This window comes from Branchiostoma lanceolatum, chromosome 12 (genome assembly GCF_035083965.1).
Source record: "Branchiostoma lanceolatum isolate klBraLanc5 chromosome 12, klBraLanc5.hap2, whole genome shotgun sequence".
NCBI classification, from domain to species: Eukaryota; Metazoa; Chordata; class Leptocardii; order Amphioxiformes; family Branchiostomatidae; genus Branchiostoma; species Branchiostoma lanceolatum.
In genome coordinates, this window is record NC_089733.1 from 18,571,818 (window position 1) to 18,597,831 (window position 26,014).

Genomic DNA, 26,014 nt, shown 5'->3' on the forward strand with positions numbered 1-26,014 from the left:
AACAAAACATTTTACAGGTAATTGTTAATCATTAATTTGTGTGTACATTCACACCATTGTTAGCCAAGTCAGATAAGGCAGAAACCCGAATTGAGGATACAGAGTCCAGACAAACATTTGCAAGGTAACATTGGAGCGCTTAGAGTCACAAGATCAAAAAGGAGTTAACAAAATGGCGGCTGCACCGTCAAGTTTGGGGACACAAATCTGTGAGGAACTGTCCTGCAGCATCTGCCTGGAGCTGTTCACCAGGCCCAAGGTGCTGCCCTGTCAGCACACCTTCTGTCAGGACTGTCTACAGGACCTCGCAAGTAGACGAGTGCCTTTACAGTGCCCAAACTGTCGTCAGCAGGTCAGGCTGCCACCCCAGGGGGTCGCAAGTTTGCCAGACAATCTCATGGCAGCCAGCATGTGTGAGAGGCTGCAAAACCAGGCTACACTGTCAGGGGAAACAAGGGAACAACTCCAGTCTGGAAACAGGTGCAGCTTTCACCCCTCTGAGGTGCTCAAAGTGTACTGTAAACAATGTCACATACCAGTTTGTGATCAGTGTTTAGAGGAGACCCATGATGATCATCGCACGACAACTATCAAAAAGGCTGCGCAGGAAAGGAGTTCTACAGTCCAGGCCTTGATCAATGAGGGGAGGAACATTCTGGAAAGTTACTTGAGCTTCCTCAGAAGTCTGAGGGGAGAAGAGAAAACCCTGACTGAACAGAAACAGCAGAGAGACAACAGCATCATTCAGACCTACAACCAAATGGTGAAGACAATGATGCAGAAACTCACAGAGAGTAAGGACCACCTCTTGTCTGAATCACAACAAAATCACAGTAAGAACTTGGAGAAAATACAGACTGAAAGGGACAGAGTGTTGGCTGATCTCAATGAACTGTCTGCTGCCTGTGATCGAGCAGAACAAGAACTGCAGCAGGGATGGGTCGAGTTTCTCAGTCAGCAAACCGCTTTGACAGGGGTGGTAGGAAAGTACAGGGGAAAAGCAGCACCAACTCCTGTACAAACCCAGCCTGCTGTCTTTCAGCCCACAGACACCCCAGTGCCAGTATTGGGACATGTGACTGCCCAGTCTCTCCCATCTGCACCAATCCCAGCAGCACCTGCACCAATCCCACAAGCACCTGCACCGATCCCAGCAGCATCTGCACCAATCCCAGCAGCACCTGCACTAATCCCAGCAGCACCTGCACCAATCCCAGCAGCACCTGCAGCTAGTTTTGGTGCAGCAAGGGGCAGAGGTCATCACCATGGTAACCAAAGGCAATGGGAGCATCAGCCTCAGAATGTGACATTTGGTAAAGGGGGATCAGGAACAGGGCAGTTTGATCAGCCACGTGGTGTTACAGTGTCAGATGAAGGGGAGATTTTTGTAGCAGACTGGGGGAACGAGAGAATCCAAGTCTTCACCCTGCAGGGAACATTTGTCAGACAGTTCCCAACAGTCGTGTCAGATGAGAAGAAAATGGAACCAAGTGATGTGGCCATGGACGGGGAGGGGAACCTGTGGGTGGTGGGGAAGACACGCTCTGATGAGTTTGCTGTGCAGTACGACAAACAGGGCAGGGTGCTGGGGAAGTTTGACCTACAGAAAACACGGTGGTTCAGAGGAGTTGCTGTGGACACCAGGAGGAACCACATCCTCATCACACAAACCACAGGAGGCAGGGGTAACAGCTGGCATGGTGAAGTGCAGGTGTTCAGGCCAGATGGGACACTTGTGAGAACTGTTGGTCAGCAGCAGGGGATGGAGAACCCATGGCACATCACTGTGGACGGGGAAGGAAACATTCTTGTGTCAGACTATGACAATAACTGTGTCTATGTGTACAATGAGGACGGACAGTTTCTGTTCCAGTTTGGAGGTGAGGGAAGTGGTGAAGGTCAGCTGTACTGCATAGGTGGCATCTGTACAGACAGGGCAGGTAACATCATTGTGGTGAACAGTGGAAACAGCCGTGTGGAGATGTTTGACAAGACGGGAAAATTCCTCAAACACATTGTTACAGACATGGTGGAGCCACTGGCTGTTGCCATGGCAAAACAGGGACAGCTGGTAGTGACTAATATAGGGGATAACACAGTTTCTGTATTTCCCACCTACTGAACCTGATTTAAGCAATGAGAAAACTTTACCAGCCTGCAGTCTCACTGTCTGATCTTATGTTACAAACTTTGTAATTCTTTTTTTAGGAAGTTATTTTGTAGATACATCAGCAAATGTCAACCAACATGAAGTGATTTAACTCATTAGGTTATACTGTAGGACATGCATGTATGTATATATAGTTGATTTTTACTAACCTATATTGTTCACATTATCTTTAGTGTGATAGGGCAACTTGTCGAGGTGTACACATCTGTTTGCCCCCCTTTACATCATGATTATTCAAATAAAATCCCCAATATACTAGTATCATTGTTCGGATCGCATTTGATTCTGTTGAATTGTATATGAAAACTGGAAGTGTTCATTATAGATTATCACATAGGTAGATGGCGTCGACCAATCAGAAGCCTCCATTGCCCACAATAAGTGGTCTGTTATCACGCCATAACACACCACTTATTGACGTCATGTCAGAACACAACCGTTCCATTTTGTAGAGGGGGTATCTTTTTGATGAATCTTTTTCTTAACCTTGTTTAAAAATCTTTATAACCGTTGCATTTTGTAGAGGGGGTATCTATTTGATGAATCTTTTTCTTAACCTTGTTTAGAAAATCTTTATTGCCTTAGAATTCCTAAAAATTTCCTTAGAATACATGAAAAAGGGAAAACAAATTTAAAATTCCCAAAAAGGTGCCGCTTGTTCTATTTGCTGTTGGCCAAAGAAACCACGTTCTATCTAAGGTTCCGTGCGTTCCATTTCCTGCTGGCCAGAGAACCTGTGTTCTTTTCAGGTTACCTGAGGTCATGTTGCAGGGAGATTCTTCAATGATAACATTTTCTGACTGACTTGAAACCGACCCTCCTATCCTGTGTGGTTGAAATAAATAAATCAGGCAACAGTTGTACATATTCTTCATCATTTTCTGTTAAAAAAGGACAAATGTGAATTCTGAAATGCATTCTTAATAGTATAAGGGATCTATGCGTCTACAGAAATTGTCTACTCTTATATGCGTCAGTTTGGATAAGCTATATGATAATAACGTTAATGACCCGCCTCTTCCTCGGTGTATATGGTGTCATAACGCCTGGCCATGTGCTATAACCACCTCATAAAACCGTTTTATTCGGTGGTTATAGCACATGGCCAGGCGTTATGACACCATATACACCTTGGGGCGGGTCATTAACCCTTAATTATCTAATATGTTGAGGATTATAGTTTTTAATAATATTTGTGAGTTTGATTTTCAGGCTTAGTGCACTAGTCTTGTATTGTTATTGTTTAACAAATATTTTCTATTTTCCATACAAGAGGACGTATGACATTCAACTATTATGGTGATCTGAAATATTTTGACACTTAAAGTGTTATTTTCATATATATTATGTATTCTGTAGCAGTGTTTGCTTTTGACATTGTGTTCAATTCATTGCTCAAAAGTTTTAATCATAGGAACTTCAACCTAAAGATTCAAGAGAATATCATAATTTGTGTTCATTGTTTTAATCAATAATCATAATAAACATTCGCAAAGCCTACAGAGCATCCAGATTTTTTTGTCATTGGAAACAGTCACAATTTTATCCCCAAACATCTGCTTGGAAATTAGTCAGTGTAAGCTGATGTCATCTGATACATGTATATATGAGCATGGAACATTACCATTATTGATTATTCCAGGGACCAGGTACAACTAAGCCATTCCAGAGCCCAAACATGTGAGCCCTGCATCTGATACATGTGCATGGCACCTGGGCTGTCTACAGGACCCATCCCTCTGTCCCGGGACAGAAATGACTGACAAAATTTCACTCTGCCCCAAAAATCTGAACTTCATGACATCAAATTATATTTTCTAAGCTTATAGAAGGAACAAAGAAAATGATCAACATGGGCTTATATCAAATATTTCCAACAGCCCAACTACATGTATTTATCATGGTTAATGCCTTCCAAGGTCTGTGATACAATGTAGGTAACCCACCCACCCCAAACAATGAGTAGGATGGACAAGAATCAAAAGCTGGAGACAACACCGAGCCTGCAACACCACATGGAATATACCATAAGTCCAGGGATCAGACATGATCAAGCCAACCTCAAGCCAAGCACAAACCTGGTCTCTTCAAGTTCAGCTGAGTGTGTGAGAGCCTGTTCCACCTTGATGTGATTCAAACGTGATCACTTCATTAGTGGATACTAGGAAACTATTCCATATCTGAATACTCAGTGTTTGCCATATTAGGACATAGTTACATGTAGCTCACACGACTGGGGACAGAAACACACAGGACTACATACAGCAGGCAACACCTGTGGTGTTTACCATATTAGGTCATGGGGACAGAAACACACAGGACTACATACAGCAGGCAACACCTGTGGTGTTTACCATATTAGGGCATGGGGACAGATACACACAGGACTACATACAGCAGGCAACACCTGTGGTGTTTACCATATTAGGGCATGGGGAAAGAAAGGACAGTGCCACATACATTATACAGTAGGCTACACCTGTGGTGTTTGCCATATAATTGCATTATTCATCATTTGTATTTTGAGCATATAATACTATGTAACATTAGTTCTAAGTCATAGATGAATGTTGAACTGATGTATGTCAGATGGCACCCAATATCAGCTATATCTGCCTTTTTAATGAATGAATAAAAAAAAGAGTTGTGAATCAAGCTAAAGGCAGTTGAATCAGTTCAGAGGAAATGAAAAACACCAAGAAAACTCCATTCATTCCCTAAGCCTAGAGATTTACAACAGTGTTAGCCTTGTCAGGTAAGGAAGAAACCCGATATGTGTAAACAAAGCCCAGACAGACACCTGCGTGCACAGGTGGGCAAGCGGAACTGTGACCTTGGCGGGCTTACATCACAAGGTCAAAAGGTCGACAACAAGATGGCGGCTGCATCGTCAAATCTGGGGACACAATTCAGGGAAGAACTGTCCTGCAGCATCTGCCTGGAGCTGTTCACCAGGCCCAAGATGCTGCTCTGTGGACACACCTTCTGTCTGTCACCCTGTCTGGAGAATGTTGCAGGGAGGGAAGGGACCATCAAATGCCCAAACTGTCGCCAGCAAGTCAGGCTGCCACCCCAGGGGGTCGCAGGTTTCCCAGACAACCACCTGGTTACAAGTCTGTGTGAGAGGCTGCAAAACCAGGCTACCCTGTCAGGGGAAACAAGGGAACAACCGTGCACAGTCTGGAGACAGGTGCAGTTTTCACCCCTCTGAGGAAGTCAAGCTCTACTGTAAACAGTGCAACGTGCCAGTTTGTACTGAGTGTTGTGAAGAAGGCCATGATGGACATCCGACCACAGGCCTTAAAAAAGCTGCACAGAGAAGGAGTTTGACAGTCCAGGCCTTGATCAATGAGGGGAGGAATATCATGGAGAGTTACTTAAGCTTCCTCAGAAGTCTGAGGGGAGAAGAGAAAACCCTGAATGAACAGAAACAGCAGAGAGACAACAGAATCATTCAGACCTACAACCAAACGGTGCAGACAATGGTGCAGGCACTCACACAGAGTAAAGACCTCCTCTTGTCTGAATCACAACAAAATCACAGCGAGAACTTTGAGAAAATACAGACTGAAAGGGACAGAGTGTTGGCAGATCTCAATGAACTGTCTGCTGCCTGTGATCGAGCAGAACAAGAACTGCAGCAGGGATGGGTCGAGTTTCTTAGTCAGGAAACTGCTTTGACAGAGGTGGTAGGAAAGTACAGGGAAAAAGCAGCACCAACTCCTGTACAAACCAAGCCTGCCGTCTTCCAGCCCACAGACGCCACAGTGCCAGTATTGGGACATGTGACGATCCAGTCTCTCCCATCTGCACCAATCCCAGCAGCACCTGCACCAATCCCAGCAGCACCTGCACCAATCCCAGCAGCACCTGCACCAATCCCAGCAGCACCTGCATCTGGCACTGCTGCAGCAAGGGCCAGAGGTCATCACCTTGATGACTACCAAAGACAGGGGGAGCCTCAGTCTCAGAAGGTGACGTTTGGTGGAGAGGGATCAGGAACAGGACAGTTTCATTCGCCATGTGGTGTTACAGTGTCAGATGAAGGGGAGATCTTTGTAACAGACAGAGAGAACCAGAGAATTCAAGTTTTCACCCTGCAGGGAACGTTTGTGAGACAGTTCCCAACAGTCGTGTCATGTGAGCAGAAGATGGGCCCAGATGATGTGGCCATGGATGGGGAGGGGAACCTGTGGGTGGTGGGGATCACAGAGTCTGCTGAGTTTGCTGTGCAGTACAACAAACAGGGCAGGGCGCTGAGAAAGATTGACCTACAGAAGACACGGCAGGACAGAAGAGTTGCCGTGGACACCAGGAGGAACCACATCCTCATCACACACACCACTGGACACTGGCCCAACCCACATGGTGAAGTGTTGGCGTTCAGGCCAGATGGGACAGTTGTGGGAACTGTGGGTCAGCAGCAGGGGATGAAGCACCCACGGGGCATCACTGTGGACAGGGAAGGGAACATTCTTGTGTCAGACTATGACAATGACTGTGTCTTTGTGTACAATGGCGATGGACAGCTTCTGTTCCAGTTTGGAGGTGACGGAAGTGGTGAAGGTCAGCTGGAGTATCCCCATGGCATCTGTACAGACGGGGCAGGAAACATCATCGTGGCAGACAGAGGAAACAGCCGGGTGGAGTTGTTTGACAAGACAGGAAAACTCCTCAAACACATCACTACAGACATGGATAGGCCATGTGCTGTTGCCATGGCAACACAGGGACAGCTGGTAGTGACTGAAGAGATGAACCACACAGTCAGCATATGTCCCACCTACTGAACCTGAATCAGGCGATGAGCAAACTTTACCAGCCTGCAGTCTCACTGTCTGATAATATGTTACAAACTTTGTAGTTATTTTGGGAAATTATTTTGTAGATATTCAGCAAATGTCAACAAAGCAAGTTTATGTGATTTTGACCCATTAGGTTATGCTATAGAAAATGCATGTATGTAGTATACATATAAGTTGATTTTTTTTACTGTACTACCCATATTGTTTATATTGTCTTTAGTTGGGAGGGCAACTTGTCAAGGTGTGTACAAATCTGTTAAAGGAAAGCAACACAAAAAGTTGAAAATCCTTCTATGCTATGCTTAATATATTCCAAAGTCAAATTCTTACTTCAAGTTGTTTCACATAAGTCAGTCATAGTTCTGGGATTTTCCACAGTTTGCAACTTATGCCGTGCTGACGCCTTCTCACCTGATAATTGAATTATATGACGTCTGAGTTTCAAATTTTTCACCTGATCATTGTATTACATGACGTCAGTGTTCTAAAATTCAATCATCGGAATATCTTCAAATGGCGTACATCATGATTATTCAAATAAGATCCCCAATATACTTGACAAGTATCATTGTTTGGATCACATTTCATTCTGTTGAATTGTATATGAAAACTGGAAGTGTTCATTATAGATTATCTAATATGTTGAGGATTATAGTTTTTAATAATATTTGTGAGTTTGATTTTCAGGCTTAGTGTACTAGTCTTGTATTGTTATTGTTTAACAAATATTTTCTATTTTCCATACAAGAGGATGTATGACATTCAACTATTATGGTGATCTGAAATATTTTGACACTTAAAGTGTTATTTTCATATACATTATGTATTCTGTAGCAGTGTTTGCTTTTGACATTGTGCTCAATTCATTGCTCAAAAGTTTTAATCATAGGAACTTCAACCTTAAGATTCAATTCAATTCAATTCAGTTTATTAAATCAACTTTGCAGCGTTACATAAAAGCTGAATTGTGTTGATTTTTACACAAACACTGTACACAACATCATCCACAATTCAACATCATCCACAATTCAAGAGAATATCATAATTTATGTTCATTGTTTTAATCAATAATCATAATAAACATTCGCAAAGCCTACAGAGCATCCAGATTTTTTTGTCCAGTTGGAAACAGTCACAATTTTATCCCCAAACATCTGCTTGGAAATTAGTCAGTGTAAGCTGATGTCATCTGATACATGTATATATGAACATGGAACATTACCATTATTGATTATTCCAGGGACCAGGTACAATTAAGCCATTCCCGAGCCCAAACATGTGAGCCCTGCATCCGATACATGTGCATGGAACCTGGGCTGTCTCCAGGACCCATCCCTCTGTCCCGGGACAGAAAAGACTGACAAAATTTCACTCTGCCCTAAAAACTTCATGACATCAAATTATATTTTCCAAGCTTATAGAATTAAGGAACAAAGAAAATGATCAACATGGGCTTAATATATCAAATATTTCCAACAGCCCAACTATTTATCATGGTTAATGCCTTCCAAGGTCTGTGATACAATGTAGGTAACCCACCCACCCCAAACAATGATATATGGACAACAATCAAAAGCTGGAGACAACACCGAGCCTGCAACACCACATGGAATATACCATAAATCCAGGGACCAGACATGATCAAGCCAAGCACAAACCTGGTCTCTTCAAGTTCAGCTGAGTGTGTGAGAACCTGTTCCACCTTGATGTGATTCAAACGTGATCACTTCATTAGTGGATACTAGGAAACTATTCCATATCTGAATACTCAGTGTTTGCCATATTAGGACATAGTTACATGTAGCTCACACGACTGGGGAAAGAAACACACAGGACTACATACAGCAGGCAACACCTGTGGTGTTTACCATATTAGGACATGGGGACAGAAACACACAGGACTACATACAGCAGGCAACACCTGTACATGTGGTGTTAACCATATTAGGGCATGGGGACAGAAACACACAGGACTACATATAGAAGGCAACACCTGTGGTGTTTACCATATAAGGGCATGGGGAAAGAAACACACAGGACTACATACAGCAGGCAACACCTGTGGTATTTACCATATTAGGGCATGGGGACAGAAACACACAGGACTACATACAGCAGGCAACACCTGTGGTGTTTACCATATTAGGGCATGGGGACAGAAACACACAGGACTACATACAGCAGGCAACACCTCTGGTGTTTACCATATTAGGGCATGGGGAAAGAAACACACAGGACTACATATAGCAGGCAACACCTGTGGTGTTTACCATATTAGGGCATGGGGACAGAAACACACAGGACTACATACAGCAGGCAACACCTGTGGTGTTTACCATATTAGGGCATGGGGACAGAAACACACAGGACTACATACAGCAGGCAACACCTGTGGTGTTTACCATATTAGGGCATGGGGACAGAAACATACAGGACTACATATAGCAGGCAACACCTGTGGTGTTTACCATATTAGGGCATGGGGACAGAAACACACAGGACTACATACAGCAGGCAACACCTCTGGTGTTTACCATATTAGGGCATGGGGACAGAAAGGACAGGGTCACATACATTATACAGCAGGCTACACCTGTGGTGTTTGCCATATAATTGCGTTATTCATCATTTGTGTTTTGAGCATATAATGTGACATTAGTTCTAAGTCATAAATGAAGGTTGAACTGATGTATGTCAGATGGCACCCAATATCAGCTATATCTGCCTTTTTAATGAATGAATAAAAAAAGAGTTGTGAATCAAGCTAAAGGCAGTTTAATCAGTTCAGAGGAAATGAAAAACACCAAGAAAACTTCATTCATTCCCTAAGCCTAGAGATTTACACCATTGTTAGCCTTGTCAGGTAAGGAAGAAACCCGATATGTGTAAACAAAGAGTCCAGACAGACACCTGCATGCACAGGTGGGCAAGCGGAACTGTAACCTTGGAGGGCTCTCACGTCACATAGTCAAAAGGTCGACAACAAAATGGCGGTTGCATCGTCAAATCTGTGGACACAATTCAGGGAAGAACTGTCCTGCAGCATCTGCCTGGAGCTGTTCACCAGGCCCAAGATGCTGCTCTGTGGACACACCTTCTGTCTGTCACCATGTCTGGAGAATGTTGCAGGGAGGGAAGGGACCATCAAATGCCCAATGTGTCGCCAGCAAGTCAGGCTGCCACCCCAGGGGGTCGCAGGTTTCTCAGACAACCACCTGGTTACAAGTCTGTGTGAGAGGCTGCAAAACCAGGCTACCCTGTCAGGGGAAACAAGGGAACAACCACAGTCTGGAAACAGGTGCAGCTTTCACCCCTCAGAGGAAGTCAAGCTCTACTGTAAACAGTGCAACGTGCCAGTTTGTACTGAGTGTTGTGAAGAAGGCCATGATGGACATCCGACCACAGGCCTTAAAAAAGCTGCACAGAGAAGGAGTTTGACAGTCCAGGCCTTGATCAATGAGGGGAGGAATATCATGGAGAGTTACTTAAGCTTCCTCAGAAGTCTGAGGGGAGAAGAGAAAACCCTGAATGAACAGAAACAGCAGAGAGACAACAGCATCATTCAGACCTACAACCAAACGGTGCAGACAATGGTGCAGGCACTCACACAGAGTAAAGACCTCCTCTTGTCTGAATCACAACAAAATCACAGCGAGAACTTTGAGAAAATACAGACTGAAAGGGACAGAGTGTTGGCAGATCTCAATGAACTGTCTGCTGCCTGTGATCGAGCAGAACAAGAACTGCAGCAGGGATGGGTCGAGTTTCTTAGTCAGGAAACTGCTTTGACAGAGGTGGTAGGAAAGTACAGGGAAAAAGCAGCACCAACTCCTGTACAAACCAAGCCTGCCGTCTTCCAGCCCACAGACGCCACAGTGCCAGTATTGGGACATGTGACAGTCCAGTCTCTCCCACCTGCACCAATCCCAGCAGCCCCTGCACCAATCCCAGCAGCACCTGCAACAATCCCAGCAGCACCTGCACCAATCCTAGCAGCACCTGCACCAATCCCAGCAGCACCTGCACCAATCCCAGCAGCACCTGCATCTGGCACTGCTGCAGCAAGGGCCAGAGGTCATCACCTTGATGACTACCAAAGACAGGGGGAGCCTCAGTCTCAGAAGGTGACGTTTGGTGGAGAGGGATCAGGAACAGGACAGTTTCATTCGCCATGTGGTGTTACAGTGTCAGATGAACGGGAGATCTTTGTAACAGACAGAGAGAACCAGAGAATTCAAGTTTTCACCCTGCAGGGAACGTTTGTGAGACAGTTCCCAACAGTCGTGTCATGTGAGCAGAAGATGGGCCCAGATGATGTGGCCATGGATGGGGAGGGGAACCTGTGGGTGGTGGGGATCACAGAGTCTGCTGAGTTTGCTGTGCAGTACAACAAACAGGGCAGGGCGCTGAGAAAGATTGACCTACAGAAGACACGGCAGGACAGAAGAGTTGCCGTGGACACCAGGAGGAACCACATCCTCATCACACACACCACTGGACACTGGCCCAACCCACATGGTGAAGTGTTGGCGTTCAGGCCAGATGGGACAGTTGTGGGAACTGTGGGTCAGCAGCAGGGGATGAAGCACCCACGGGGCATCACTGTGGACAGGGAAGGGAACATTCTTGTGTCAGACTATGACAATGACTGTGTCTTTGTGTACAATGGCGATGGACAGTTTCTGTTCCAGTTTGGAGGTGACGGAAGTGGTGAAGGTCAGCTGGAGTATCCCCGGGGCATCTGTACAGACGGGGCAGGTAACATCATTGTGGCTCACAGTGGAAACAGCCATGTGGAGATGTTTGACAAGACAGGAAAATTCCTCAAACACATCGCTACAGATCTAGAGTCTGACATGGAGGAGCCATGTGCTGTTGCCATGGCACCACAGGGACAGCTGGTAGTGACTGATATTGGAAACAACAAAATCTCCATATTTCCCACCTACTGAACCTGATTTAAGCAATGAGCAAACTTTACCAAACTGCAGTCTTACTGTCTGATCTGATGTTACAATCTTGTAGTTATTTGGGGAAATTATTTTGTAGATATTCAGCAAATGTCAACAAAGCAAGACTTAGCTTAAGTGATTTTGACCCATTAGGTTATGCTATAGAAAATGCATGTATGTATTATACATTGTTGATTTTTTTTACTGTACTACCCATATATTGTTTATATTGTTTTTAGTGTGGGAGAGTAACTTGTCAAGGTGTACCAGTGAACACACCCGTTAACCACCTTTACATCATGATTATTCAAATCCCCAAAACTAGTATCATTGTTCAGATCAGAATTGATTCTGTTGAATTGTATATTAAAACTGGAAGCGTTAATTAGAGATTAGCTAATATGTTGAGGATGATACTTTTGATGATATTTGTAAGTTTGAATTTCACGCTTCGTGTACTAGTCTTGTATTGTTATGGTTTAATGAAAATTTTCTATTTTACATACAAGAGGATGTATGACATTTTACTATGGTGATCTGAAATATTTTGGACACTTTCTGTGTTATTTTGATATTCATTATGTATTCTGTAGCAGTGTTTGCTTTTGACATTGTGTTCAGTTCATTGCTCAAAAGTTTTAATCATAGGAACTTCAACCTAAAGATTCAAGAGAATATCATAATTTGTGTTCATTGTTTTAATCAATAATCATAATAAACATTCGCAAAGCCTACAGAGCATCCAGATTTTTTTGTCCAGTTGGAAACAGTCACAATTTTATCCCCAAACATCTGCTTGGAAATTAGTCAGTGTAAGCTGATGTCATCTGATACATGTATATATGAGCATGGAACATTACCATTATTTAATTATTCCAGGGACCAGGTACAATTAAGCCATTCCCGAGCCCAAACATGTGAGCCCTGCATCCGATACATGTGCATGGAACCTGGGCTGTCTCCAGGACCCATCCCTCTGTCCCGGGACAGAAAAGACTGACAAAATTTCACTCTGCCCTAAAAATCTGAACTTCATGACATCAAATTATATTTTCTCAGCTTATAGAAGGAACAAAGAAAATGATCAACATGGGCTTATATCAAATATTTCCAACAGCCCAACTATTTATCATGGTTAATGCCTTCCAAGGTCTGTGATACAATGTAGGTAACCCACCCACCCCAAACAATGAGTAGGATGGACAACAATCAAAAGCTGGAGACAACACCGAGCCTGCAACACCACATGGAATATACCATAAATCCAGGGACCAGACATGATCAAGCCAACCTCAAGCCAAGCACAAACCTGGTTCCTTCAAGTTCAGCTGAGTGTGTGAGAACCTGCTCCACCTTGATGTGATTCAAACGTGATCACTTCATTAGTGGATACTGGGAAACTATTCCATATCTGAATACTCAGTGCTTGCCATATTAGGACATAGTTACACGACTGGGGACAGAAACACACAGGACTACATACAGCAGGCAACACCTGTGGTGTTTACTATATTAGGGCATGGGGACAGAAACACACAGGACTACATACAGCAGGCAACACCTGTGGTGTTTACCATATTAGGGCATGGGGACAGAAATACACAGGGTCACATACAGCAGGCAACACCTGTGGTGTTTACCATATTAGGGCATGGGGACAGAAACACACAGGACTACATACAGCAGGCAACACCTGTGGTGTTTACCATATTAGGGCATGGGGAAAGAAACACACAGGACTACATATAGCAGGCAACACCTGTGGTGTTTACCATATTAGGGTATGGGGACAGAAACACACAGGACTACATACAGCAGGCAACACCTGTGGTGTTTACCATATTAAGCCCAGGTTACACATAGCCGAACATGGCCTCCCGACTCTCCCCCGACCATAGTTAGAGTGATTCGGGAGTGATTCGGGAGCTAGCTCGGCTGGCGTTCGGCTGAGTCGGCTGGCGTTCGGCTGAGTGGGCTGGTGTTCGGCTGCGCCAGCCGAATGTTTTGAAAATTTCAAAACATTCGGCTCTGGACGGAGGGTCTGGAATGGGTTGGCTGGTGTTCGGCTGGTGTTCGGCGCGGTCGGCTAGTGCTCGGCTGGTATTCGGGATTGAGTCAGTAGTAAAATTAGAACATTAACCACGCCAGAAACACTACTGACTCACTCCCAACTAGTTTCCAACCTACCCATAACTCACCCCAAGGCCGTAAACAAATCTCTGCTAACTAATTCTCAACCAAGTGACTACTATCGTAACGTGGGCGAATCACCCCCGTCCTTCACACGACCAAAAACAAAGACGAACACTAAAAGCAGTATTAAAGCTAGTCATGATCCGAATTCGATCTCTCGGTGATGTTAACAACATAATAGAATTGATTATTTTGATTAAAACCGAAAATGACCCCTCTTTTGAAAGTCGCTGAATATGTCCATTTCAATTCGTGAGAGGGTCTGCCATCGGTCAGGGATTAGTCAGGAGAGATTCGGCAGTCTGCGGCTAGAGGTCGGAATGGTTGGGAGTAGGCTAGAAAGCATATGCATTCGGGGCCCATTCGGGAGTAATTCATGTACTGGTTAGGAGATGATCGGCGCATCTTCGGCGATGTTCAGCGCCAAAGATAGGTGTGGCCCCAAAACTGGTCAAACTGCTCCCGAACGTCAGCCGACCTGAGTCAGCTAGCGTTCGGGAGCCATGTTTGGCTATGTGTAACCTGGGCTTCAGGGCATGGGGACAGAAACACACAGGACTACATACAGCAGGCAACACCTGTGGTGTTTACCATATTAGGGCATGGGGACAGAAACACACAGGACTACATATAGCAGGCAACACCTGTGGTGTTTACCATATAAGGGCATGGGGACAGAAACACACAGGACTACATACAGCAGGCAACACCTGTGGTGTTTACCATATAAGGGCATGGGGACAGAAACACACAGGACTACATACAGCAGGCAACACCTGTGGTGTTTACCATATAAGGGCATGGGGACAGAAACACACAGGACTACATACAGCAGGCAACACCTGTGGTGTTTACCATATAAGGGCATGGGGACAAAAAAAGGCAGGGTCACATACAGCAGGCAACACCCGTGGTGTTTACATATTAGGGCATGGGGATAGAAAGGACAGGGTCACGTACAGCAGGCAACACCTGTGGTGTTTCCCATATTAGGGCATGGGGACAGAAAGGACAGGATCACGTACAGCAGGCAACACCTGTGGTCTTTACCATATTAGGGCATGGGGACAGAAACACACAGGACTACATATAGCAGGCAACACCTGTGGTGTTTACCATATAAGGGCATGGGGACAGAAACACACAGGACTACATACAGCAGGCAACACCTGTGGTGTTTACCATATAAGGGCATGGGGACAGAAACACACAGGACAACATACAGCAGACAACACCTGTGGTGTTTACCATATAAGGGCATGGGGACAGAAACACACAGGACTACATACAGCAGGCAACACCTGTGGTGTTTACCATATTAGGGCATGGGGACAGAAAAGACAGGGTCACATACAGCAGGCAACACCCGTGGTGTTTACATATTAGGGCATGGGGATAGAAAGGACAGGGTCACGTACAGCAGGCAACACCTGTGGTCTTTACCATATAAGGGTATGAGGACAGAAAAGACAGGGTCACATACAGCAGGCAACACCTGTGGTCTTTACCATATTAGGGTATGAGGACAGAAAAGACAGGGTTACTCACAGCAGGCTACAGGACACCTGCAAAGCTGTGATGTTTACATTGAATGTTGATATCTATTTTTAAGCTGTGTACATTCATGGCTGGATTTTGTAAAACAGTTAAGCTGTTAATTATAACGATTACTAATGAATGAAGAACAGTCTCTGCAAATGCCCATGTAAGCCATGGCAGTTAAATCTAGTTAATAAATTCAGTGGAAATAAAATTGTACAACATGATTGAATTAAAAGTCACACATGACTATTATGTTTGTAAAGTTAATGTATGTGTGTGTGCTTGTGTTTGTCACCTACCATTTAGTTTTTATAAAACACACTACTCAACAAAACATTTTACAGGTAATTGTTAATCATCAATTTGTGTGTACATTCACACCATTGTTAGCCTAGTCAGATAAGGCAGAAACCTGAATTGAGGAGTCCAGACAAACATTTGCAACGTAACATTGGAGCGCTTCAAGCCACAAGATCAAAAAGGAGTTAACAAAATGGCGGCTGCACCATTAAGTTTGGGGGCACAGATCGGTGAAGAATTGTCCTGCAGCATCTGCCTGGAGCTGTTCACCAGGCCCAAGGTGCTGCCCTGTCAGCACACCTTCTGTCAGGACTGTCTACAGGACCATGCAAGTAGACGAGTGCCTTTACAGTGCCCAAACTGTCGTCAGCAAGTCAGGCTGCCACCCCAGGGGGTCGCAGGTTTGCCAGACAATCTCATGGCAGCAAATATGTGTGAGAGGCTGCAAAACCAAGCAACACTGTCAGGGGAAACAAGGGAACAACCCCAGTCTGGAAACAGGTGCAGCTTTCACCCCTCAGAGGAAGTCAAGCTCTACTGTAAACAGTGCAACGTGCCAGTTTGTACTGAGTGTTGTGAAGAAGGCCATGATGGACATACAACCACAGGTATTAAAAAAGCTGCACAGGAAAGGAGTTTGACAGTCCAGGCCTTGATCAATGAGGGGAGGAACATTCTGGAAAGTTACTTGAGCTTCCTCAGAAGTCTGAGGGGAGAAGAGAAAACCCTGAATGAACAAAAACACCACAGAGACAACAGCATCATTCAGGCCTACAACCAAACGGTGCAGAAACTCACAGAAAATAAAGACCTTCTCTTGTCTGAATCACAACAAAATCACAGTAAGAACTTGGAGAAAATACAGACTGAAAGGGACAGAGTGTTGGCTGATCTCAATGAACTGTCTGCTGCCTGTGATCGAGCAGAACAAGAACTGCAGCAGGGATGGGTCGAGTTTCTCAGTCAGCAAACCGCTTTGACAGAGGTGGTAGGAAAGTACAGGGGAAAAGCAGCACCAACTCCTGTACAAACCAAGCCTGCTGTCTTTCAGCCCACAGACACCCCAGTGCCAGTATTGGGACATATGACAGTCCAGTCTCTCCCATCTGCACCAATCCCAGCAGCCTCTGCACCAATCCCAGCAGCCTCTGCACCAATCCCAGCAGCACCTGCACCAATCCCAGCAGCACCTGCACCAATCCCAGCAGCACCTGCACCAATCCCTGCAGCACCTGCACCAATCCCAGCAGCACCTGCAGCTAGTAATGATGCAGCAAGGGGAAGAGTTCATTACCATGGTAACCAAAGACGAGGTGAGCATCAGCCTCAGAATGTGACATTTGGTAAAGAAGGATCAGAATCAGGACAGTTCAGGGATCCAAATGGTGTTACAGTGTCAGATGAAGGGGAAATTTTTGTAGCAGACAAAGAGAACCAGAGAATCCAAGTCTTCACCCTGCAGGGAATATTTGTGAGACAGTTTCCAACAGTCGTGTCTAACCTAGGCCTGTTGACAGTCTTATCAGGTGGACAGAAGATGAAACCACATGATGTGGCCATGGACGGGAAGGGGAACCTTTGGGTGGTGGGGAAGACAGACTCTGCTGAGTTTGCTGTGCAGTACAACAAACAGGGCAGGGTGCTTAGGAAGTTTGACCTACAGAAGACAGGGTGGATCAGAGGAGTTGCCGTGGACACCAGGAGGAACCACATCCTCATCACAAAAGCCACAGGAGACTGGGACACCATGGGCAACCTTCATGGTGAAGTGTTGGTGTTCAGGCCAGATGGAACACTTGTGAGAACTGTGGGTCAGCAGCAGGGGATGAAGTACCCAGAGTACATCACTGTGGGCAGGGAAGGGAGGATTCTTGTGTCAGACATGTGGAATCGCTGTGTCTATGTGTACAACGGGGACGGACAGTTTCTGTTCCAGTTTGGAGGTTATGGAAGTGGTGAAGGTCAGTTGAAGCTTCCCTGTGGCATCTGTACAGACAGGGCAGGTAACATTATTGTGGCAGACAGTTGGAACAGCCATGTGGAGATGTTTGACAAGACAGGAAAATTCCTAAAACACATCGCTACAGACATGGAAAACCCATGTGCTGTTGCCATGGCACCACAGAGACAGCTGGTAGTGACTGATGATGAGAACCACACAGTCTCCATAATTCCCACCTACTGAACCTGATTCAAGCAATGAGCAAACTTTACCGATCTGCAGTCTTACTGTCTGATCTTATGTTACAAACTTTGTTATTCTTTTTTTTTAGGAAATTATTTTGTAGAAACATCAGCAAATGTCAACCAACATGAAGTGATTTAACTCATTAGGTTATACTGTAGGACATGCATGAATGTATATATAGTTGATTTTTACTAACCCATATTATTCACATTATCTTTAGTGTGATAGGGCAACTTGTCGAGGTGTGTATACACATCTGTTTGCCCCCCTTTACATCATGATTATTCAAATAAAATCCCCAATATACTAGTATCATTGTTCGGATCGCATTTGATTCTGTTGAATTGTATATGAAAACTGGAAGCGTACTTTAATTGTAATATTTGTGAGTTTGATTTTTACACTTTGTGTACTAGTCTTGTATAATAATTTGTTATGATGGTTTAAGGAACATTTTCTATTTTCAATACAAAAGGATGTATGAGGCTTAAAACATGCTTAACTATAATTATGATGGTCTGACATATCTTGACACTTTGTGTGTTATTTGTATGTATATTATGTATTCTGTACCAGTGTTTGCATTTTACAATGTGTCAGTTCTTTTGTTTCAAACTTCTTAAGGATCCAAGGGAATGCCAACATTTCCAGTTTGTGTGCATTGGTTTAATCAATAATAAAAACTATAAAACATCTACAAAGTCTAATAGCATTCAGATCTTGGGGTCCAGTGATTAGAAACTGTCATGATTTCACCCCCAAACATCTGCTTGGAGATTAGTCAGTGTAAGCTGAAGTCATCTGATACATGTGCATGGAACCAGGGCTGTGTCCAGGACCTGTCCCTCCGTCCCGTCCCTCCGTCCCGGGACCCGTCCCTCCGTCCCGTCCCTCCATCCCGGGACCCGTCCCTCCGTCCCGTCCGTCCGTCCAGGGACCCGTCCCTCTGTCCCAGGACCCATTCCTCCGTCCCAGGACCCATCCCTCCGTCCCAGGACCCATCCCTCCGTCCCGGGACCCATCCCTCCGTCCCGGGACCCATCCCTCCATCCCAGGACCCATCCCTCTGTCCCAGGACCCATCCCTCTGTCCCAGGACCCATCCCTCTGTCCCAGGACCCATCCCTCCGTTCCAGGACCCGTCCCTCGGTCCCAGGACCCATCCCTCCGTTCCAGGACCCATCTCTCCGTCCCAGGACCCGTCCCTCCGTCCCAGGACCCGTCCCTCCGTCCCAGGACCCGTCCCTCCGTCCCAGGACCCGTCCCTCTGTCCCAGGACCCGTCCCTCCGTTCCAGGACCCGTCCCTCGGTCCCAGGACCCATCCCTCCGTTCCAGGACCCATCTCTCCGTCCCAGGACCCGTCCCTCTGTCCCAGGACCCATTCCTCCGTCCCAGGACCCATCCCTCCGTCCCAGGACCCGTCCCTCCGTCCCAGGACCCATCCCTCCATCCCAGGACCCATCCCTCCGTCCCAGGACCCATCCCTCCGTCCCAGGACCCGTCCCTCTGTCCCAGGACCCATCCCTCCGTTCCAGGACCCGTCCCTCCGTCCCAGGACCCGTCCCTCTGTTCCAGGACCCATCCCTCCGTTCCAGGACCCATCTCTCCGTCCCAGGATGAAAAAATGCTTGTGGGAACAGACCAATTTCACCTGGTCATGCCATCAATCTGAACTTCATGGCATCAAAATTAATATTTTCAGAAGCTTAAAATGACAAATTTAACATTGAAAATTGCTAAGTTAAACATGGGCTTCCAGATTCCAGTTGCATCAAATTTTGCCTTTTCCTTTTTGCAACACCCCAACCATTAACCACGGTTAATGCCTTCCAAGGCCTGCGACTGGTAAACTCCACCCCCCAACAATGAGTGGAACACCCCAAAATTGACAGCTGGAGATAGTCCTGCATAGACCATACCATTATTCCAGGGACCAGATATGATCAAGCCAGTCTGAAGCCCAAAACTCTATCTCTTTATGAGTCAAACTGAGCATAAGTCTTGTTCCACCTTCATTGTGGTTCAAATGCAATCACTTCCTTCATTCCTGGATACTTATACACTATTCCTGATTAATACTCATTGAAAACACCCATTTTATATTTCTATAGAGCACACTACTCTGAACTGTAATGGTGTACAGGTATGCGTTAATTACTTACAGCAGATTCACACCATTGTTAGCCTTGTCAGGTGAGGCAGAAACCCGCTCTGTGAAACAATAGACCCCAGACAGACACCTGGATGGACGGGTTTGACAGCTGAACTGCACCACGTCACAAATTCAAAAGTTTGACAACAAAATGGCGGCTGCATCGTCAAGTTTGAGGGCTCAAATCCGTGAAGAACTGTCCTGCAGCATCTGCCTGGAGCTGTTCACCAGGCCCAAGGTGCTGCCCTGTCAGCACACCTTCTGTCAGGACTGTCTACAGGACCATGCAGGGAGGGGAGGGACATTCCAGTGCCCAAACTGTCGTCAGCAGGTCAGGCTGCCAAGACAGGGGGTCGCAGGTTTGCCGGACAACCACCTGGTTACAAGTCTGTGTGAGAGGCTGCAAAACCAGGCTACACTGTCAGGGGAAACAAGGGAGCAACCCCAGTCTGGAAACAGGTGCAGCTTTCACCCCTCAGAGGAAGTCAAGCTCTACTGTAAACAGTGTAACGTGCCAGTTTGTACTGAGTGTTGTGAAGAAGGCCATGATGGACATCCAACCAAAGGTCTTAAAAAAACTGCACAGGAAAGGAGTTTGGCAGTCCAGGCATTGATCAATGAGGGGAGGAATATTCTGGAAAATTACTTAAGCTTCCTTAGAAGTCTGAGGGAAAAAGAGAAAACCCTGAATGAACAGAAACAGCAGAGAGACAACAGCATCATTCAGACCTACAACCAAACGGTGCAGACAATTATGCAGAAACTCACAGAAAATAAAGACCTCCTCTTGTCTGAATCACAACAAAATCACAGCGAGAACTTGGATAGAATACAGACTGAAAGAGACAGAGTGTTAGCAGATATCAACGAACTGTCTGCTGCCTGTGATCAAGCAGAACAAGAACTGCAGCAGGGATGGGCCGAGATTCTCAGTCAGCAAACCGCTTTGACAGTGGTGGTAGGAAAGTACAGGGGAAAAGCAGCACCAACTCCTGTACAAACTCAGCCTGCTGTCTTTCAGCCCACAGACACCCCAGTGCAAGTACTGGGACATGTGACGATCCAGTCTCTCCCATCTGCACCTATCCAAGCAGCACCTGCACCAATCCCAGCAGCACCTGCACCAATCCCAGCAGCACCTGCACCAATCCCAGCAGCACCTGCACCAATCCCAACAGCACCTGCAGCTAGTTTTGGTGCAGCAAGGGGCAGAGGTCATCACCATGGTAACCAAAGGCAATGGGAGCATCAGCCTCAGAATGTGACATTTGGTGAAGGGGGACCAGGAACAGGACAGTTTATTAGTCCAGCTGGAGTTACAGTGTCAGATGAAGGGGAGATTTTTGTAGCAGACAGTGGGAACCAGAGAATCCAAGTCTTCACCCTGCAGGGAACATTTGTGACACAGTTCCCAACAGTTATGCCAGGTGGACAGAAGATGGGCCCAGAAGATGTGGCCCTGGACGGGGAGGGGAACCTGTGGGTGGTGGGGAGGACAGAGTCTGCTGGGTTTGCTGTGCAGTACAACAAACAGGGCAGGGTGCTGGGGAAGTTTGACCTACAGAAAACACGGTGGTTCAGAGGAGTTGCTGTGGACACCAGGAGGAACCACATCCTCATCACACAAACCACAGGAGACTTGTGCAACCCAACTCATGGTAAAGTGTTGGTGTTCAGGCCAGATGGAACACTTGTGAGAACTGTGGGTCAGCAGCAGGGGATGAAGTTCTCACCGTACATCACCGTGGACGGGAAAGGAAACATTTTTGTGGCAGACAATAGCAATAACTGTGTCTATGTGTACAACAGTGACGGACAGTTTCTGTTCCAGTTTGGAGGTGAGGGAAGTGGTGAAGGTCAGCTGGAGTATCCCTGTGGCATCTGTACAGACAGGGCAGGCAACATCATCATGGCAGATTGGGGAAACAGCCGTGTGGAGATGTTTGACAAGACAGGAAAATTCCTAAAACACATCGCTACAGACATGAGAGCGCCACTGGCTGTTGCCATGGCACCACAGGGACAGCTGGTAGTGACTTAAGACATAACCACAGAGTCTCCATATTTCCCACCTACTGAACCTGATTTAAGCAATGAGCAAACTTTACCAACCTGCAGTCTCACTGTCTGGTCTCATGTTACAAACTTTGCAGTTCTTTTCTAGGAAACTATTTTGTAGATACATGAAGCAAATGTCAACCAACATGAAGTGATTTAACTCATTAGGTTATACTGTAGGACATGCATGAATGTATATAGTTGATTTTTACTAACCCATATTGTTCACATTATCTTTAGTGTAATAGGGCAACTTGTCGAGGCGTGTACACATCTGTTTGCCCCCCTTTACATCATGATTATTCAAATAAAATCCCCAATATACTAGTATCATTGTTCGGATCGCATTTGATTCTGTTGAATTGTATATGAAAACTGGAAGCGCTAATATGTTGAGGATGATACTTTTGATAATATTTGTGAGTTTGATTTTTACACTTTGTGCACTGGTCTTGTGTAATAATTTGTTATGATGGTTTAAGGAACATTTTCTATTTTCAATACAAAAGGATGTATGAGGCTTAAAACATGCTTAACTATAATTATGGTGGTCTGAAATATCTTGACACTTTGCGTGTTATTTGTATGTAAATTATGTATTCTATACCAGTGTTTGCATTTTACAATGTGTCAGTTCTTTTGTTTCAAAACTTCTTAAAGATTCAAGGGAATGCCAACATTTCCAGTTTGTGTTCATTGGTTTAATCAATAATTGAAACTATAAAACATCTACAAAGCCTAATAGCATTGAGATCTTGGGGTCCAGTGATTAGAAACTGTGACGGTCATGATTTTACATCCAAACATCTGCTTGGAGATTAGTCAGTGTAAGCTGAAGTCATCTGATACATGTGCATGGAATCAGCTGAGGGCATTATAATAACAAATAGTGCTTCCAGGTTCCAGTTGCATCAAATTTTGCCTTTTCCTTTGAACCACCCCAACCATTAACCACGGTTAATGCCTTCCAAGGTCTGCGACTGGTAAACTCCACCCCCCAACAATGAGTGGAACACCCCAAAATTGACAGCTGGAGATAGTCCTGCATAGACCATACCATTATTCCAGGGACCAGATATGATCAAGCCAGTCTGAAGCCCAAATGTATTCTCCATTTCTTAATGAGTTAAATTGAGCATAAGTCTTGTTCCACCTTCATTGTGGTTCAACTGCAATCACTTCCTTCATTCCTGGATACTTATACACTATTCCAGATTAATACTCATTGAAAACACCCATTTTATATTTCTATAGAACACACTACTCTGAACTGTAATGGTGTACAGGTATGCGTTAATTACTTACAGCAGATTCACACCATTGTCAGGTGAGGCAGAAACCCGCTCTGTGGAACAATAGACCCCAGACAGACACTGGATGGACGGGTTTGACAGTTGAACTGCACCACGTCACAAATTCAAAAGTTTGACAACAAAATGGCGGCTGCATCGTCAAGTTTGAGGGCTCAAATCCGTGAAGAACTGTCCTGCAGCATCTGCCTGGAGCTGTTCACCAGGCCCAAGGTGCTGCCCTGTCAGCACACCTTCTGTCAGGACTGTCTACAGGACCATGCAGAGGTTCAAGTGCCCTTCCAGTGTCCAATCTGTCGCAGGCATGTCAGGCTGCCACGACAAGGGGTCGCAGATTTGCCAGACAATCTCATGGCAGCCAGCATGTGTGAGAGGCTTCAAAACCAGGCTACACTGTCAGGGGAAACAAAGGAACAACCCCAGTCTGGAAACAGGTGCAGCTTTCACCCCTCAGAGGAAGTCAAGCTCTACTGTAAACAGTGTAACGTGCCAGTTTGTACTGAGTGTTGTGAAGAAGGCCATGATGGACATCCGACCACAGGCCTTAAAAAAGCTGCACAGGAAAAGAGGTCTACAGTCCAGGCCTTGATCAATGAGGGGAGAAACATTCTGGAAAGCTACTTAAACTTCCTCAGAAGTCTGAGGGAAAAAGAGAAAACCCTGAATGAACAGAAACAGCAGAGAGACAACAGCATCATTCAGACCTACAACCAAACGGTGCAGACAATGGTGCAGGCACTCACACAGAGTAAAGACCTCCTCTTGTCTGAATCACAACAAAATCACAGCGAGAACTTGGATAGAATACAGACTGAAAGGGACAGAGTGTTGGCTGATCTCAATGAGCTGTCTGTTGCCTGTGATCGAGCAGAACAAGAACTGCAGCAGGGATGGGCCGAGTTTCTCAGTCAGCAAACTGATTTCACAGAGGTGGTAGGAAAGTACAGGGGGAAAGCAGCACTAACTCCTGTACAAACCCAGCCTGCTGTCTTTCAGCCCACAGACACCCCAGTGCCAGTGTTGGGACATGTGATAGCCCAGTCTCTCCCATCTGCACCAATCCCAGCAGCACCTGCACCAATCCCAGCAGCACCTGCACCAATCCCAACAGCACCTGCAGCTAGTTTTGGTGCAGCAAGGGGCAGAGGTCATCACCATGGTAACCAAAGGCAATGGGAGCATCAGCCTCAGAATGTGACATTTGGTAAAGGGGGATCAGGAATAGAACAGTTCCAGGATGCATGCGGAGTCACAGTGTCAGAGGAAGGGGAGATCTTTGTAGCAGATTGGGGGAACAAGAGAATCCAAGTCTTCACCCTGCAGGGAACATTTATCCTACAGTTCCCAACAATCGTGTCTAGCCCGTTAACACAATTCTTGTTCGGTGAACAGAAGATGAAACCACATGATGTGACCCTGGATGGAGAGGGGAACCTGTGGGTGGTGGGGAAGACACACCCTGGTGAGTTTGCTGTGCAGTACAACAAGCAGGGCAGGGTGCTGGGGAAGTTTGACCTACAGAAAACACGGTGGTTCAGAGGAGTTGCTGTGGACACCAGGAGGAACCACATCCTCATCACACAAACCACAGGAGACTTGTGCAACCCAACTCATGGTGAAGTGTTGGTGTTCAGGCCAGATGGGACACTTGTGAGAACTGTGGGTCAGCAGCAGGGGATGGAGAACCCACACTACATCACTGTGGACGGGGAAGGGAACATTCTTGTGTCAGACTGGGACAATCACTGTGTGTTTGTGTACAATGAGGACGGACAGTTTCTGTTCCAGTTTGGGGGTGAGGGAAGTGGTGAAGGTCGACTAATCAATCCTAAAGGCATCTGTACAGACAGGGCAGGTAATATCATCCTGGCGGACAATGGAAACAGGCGTGTGGAGATGTTTGACAAGACAGGCGGATTCCTCAAGCACATCACTACAGACATGAGGGCGCCACAGGCTGTTGCCATGGCAACAAAGGGCCAAGTGGTAGTGACTGATGTATATAACACAGTCTCCATATTTCACAACTACTGAAACTGACTTATGCGAAGAGCAAACTTTTTAAAAAAATTGGCAGCCGTACTGCCTGATCTGGTCTTACAAACTTTGTATTTTTTTCAGGAAAAAAATAATTGTGGAATATGTCAACAAATGTCAACCAAGTGAGTTAATGTGATAAAGTTTTAATAAACTTCTTTGAAACTGAAGGGAAATGTCAACATTTCAAGTGTAATGTGAATTAGTGTACACGTGTATGTGTGTGTGTGTGTGTTTGTGCTTTGTGTGTGTTGTTGTGGTGAGGGGTGTGTTATAATGTACAGGTACATTGTGCATTGTTGTGAGG

General features: G+C 45.6%; 5 protein-coding genes across 5 annotated transcripts in view; 4 read left to right on the forward strand and 1 right to left on the reverse strand.

The window, feature by feature from the left end:
- Positions 1 to 26,014, reverse strand: part of LOC136445872 (PHD finger protein 14-like) — a 47,872-nt gene that overhangs the window by 13,354 nt on the left and 8,504 nt on the right. The gene's annotated exons all lie outside the window — the stretch shown is intronic.
- Positions 82 to 6,960, forward strand: LOC136446375 (uncharacterized). Its single transcript, XM_066444718.1, has 3 exons — positions 82 to 2,104; positions 4,983 to 5,228; positions 5,323 to 6,960. The coding sequence occupies exons 1-3, from the start codon at positions 173 to 175 to the stop codon at positions 6,958 to 6,960; spliced, it is 3,816 nt and encodes a 1,271-aa protein (XP_066300815.1). The 5' UTR covers positions 82 to 172.
- Positions 9,959 to 12,661, forward strand: LOC136446539 (tripartite motif-containing protein 3-like). Its single transcript, XM_066444940.1, has one exon. It carries the CDS (start codon positions 9,963 to 9,965, stop codon positions 11,925 to 11,927), a length of 1,965 nt encoding a protein of 654 aa, XP_066301037.1. The 5' UTR covers positions 9,959 to 9,962; the 3' UTR covers positions 11,928 to 12,661.
- On the forward strand, positions 16,121 to 22,677 carry LOC136446376 (uncharacterized). The gene is made up of 3 exons (XM_066444720.1): positions 16,121 to 18,146; positions 19,286 to 19,570; positions 20,510 to 22,677. Exons 1-3 carry the CDS (start codon positions 16,156 to 16,158, stop codon positions 22,341 to 22,343), a joined length of 4,110 nt encoding a protein of 1,369 aa, XP_066300817.1. The 5' UTR covers positions 16,121 to 16,155; the 3' UTR covers positions 22,344 to 22,677.
- Positions 23,692 to 25,925, forward strand: LOC136446323 (tripartite motif-containing protein 3-like). Its single transcript, XM_066444676.1, has one exon. The coding sequence runs from the start codon at positions 23,797 to 23,799 to the stop codon at positions 25,702 to 25,704; it is 1,908 nt and encodes a 635-aa protein (XP_066300773.1). The 5' UTR covers positions 23,692 to 23,796; the 3' UTR covers positions 25,705 to 25,925.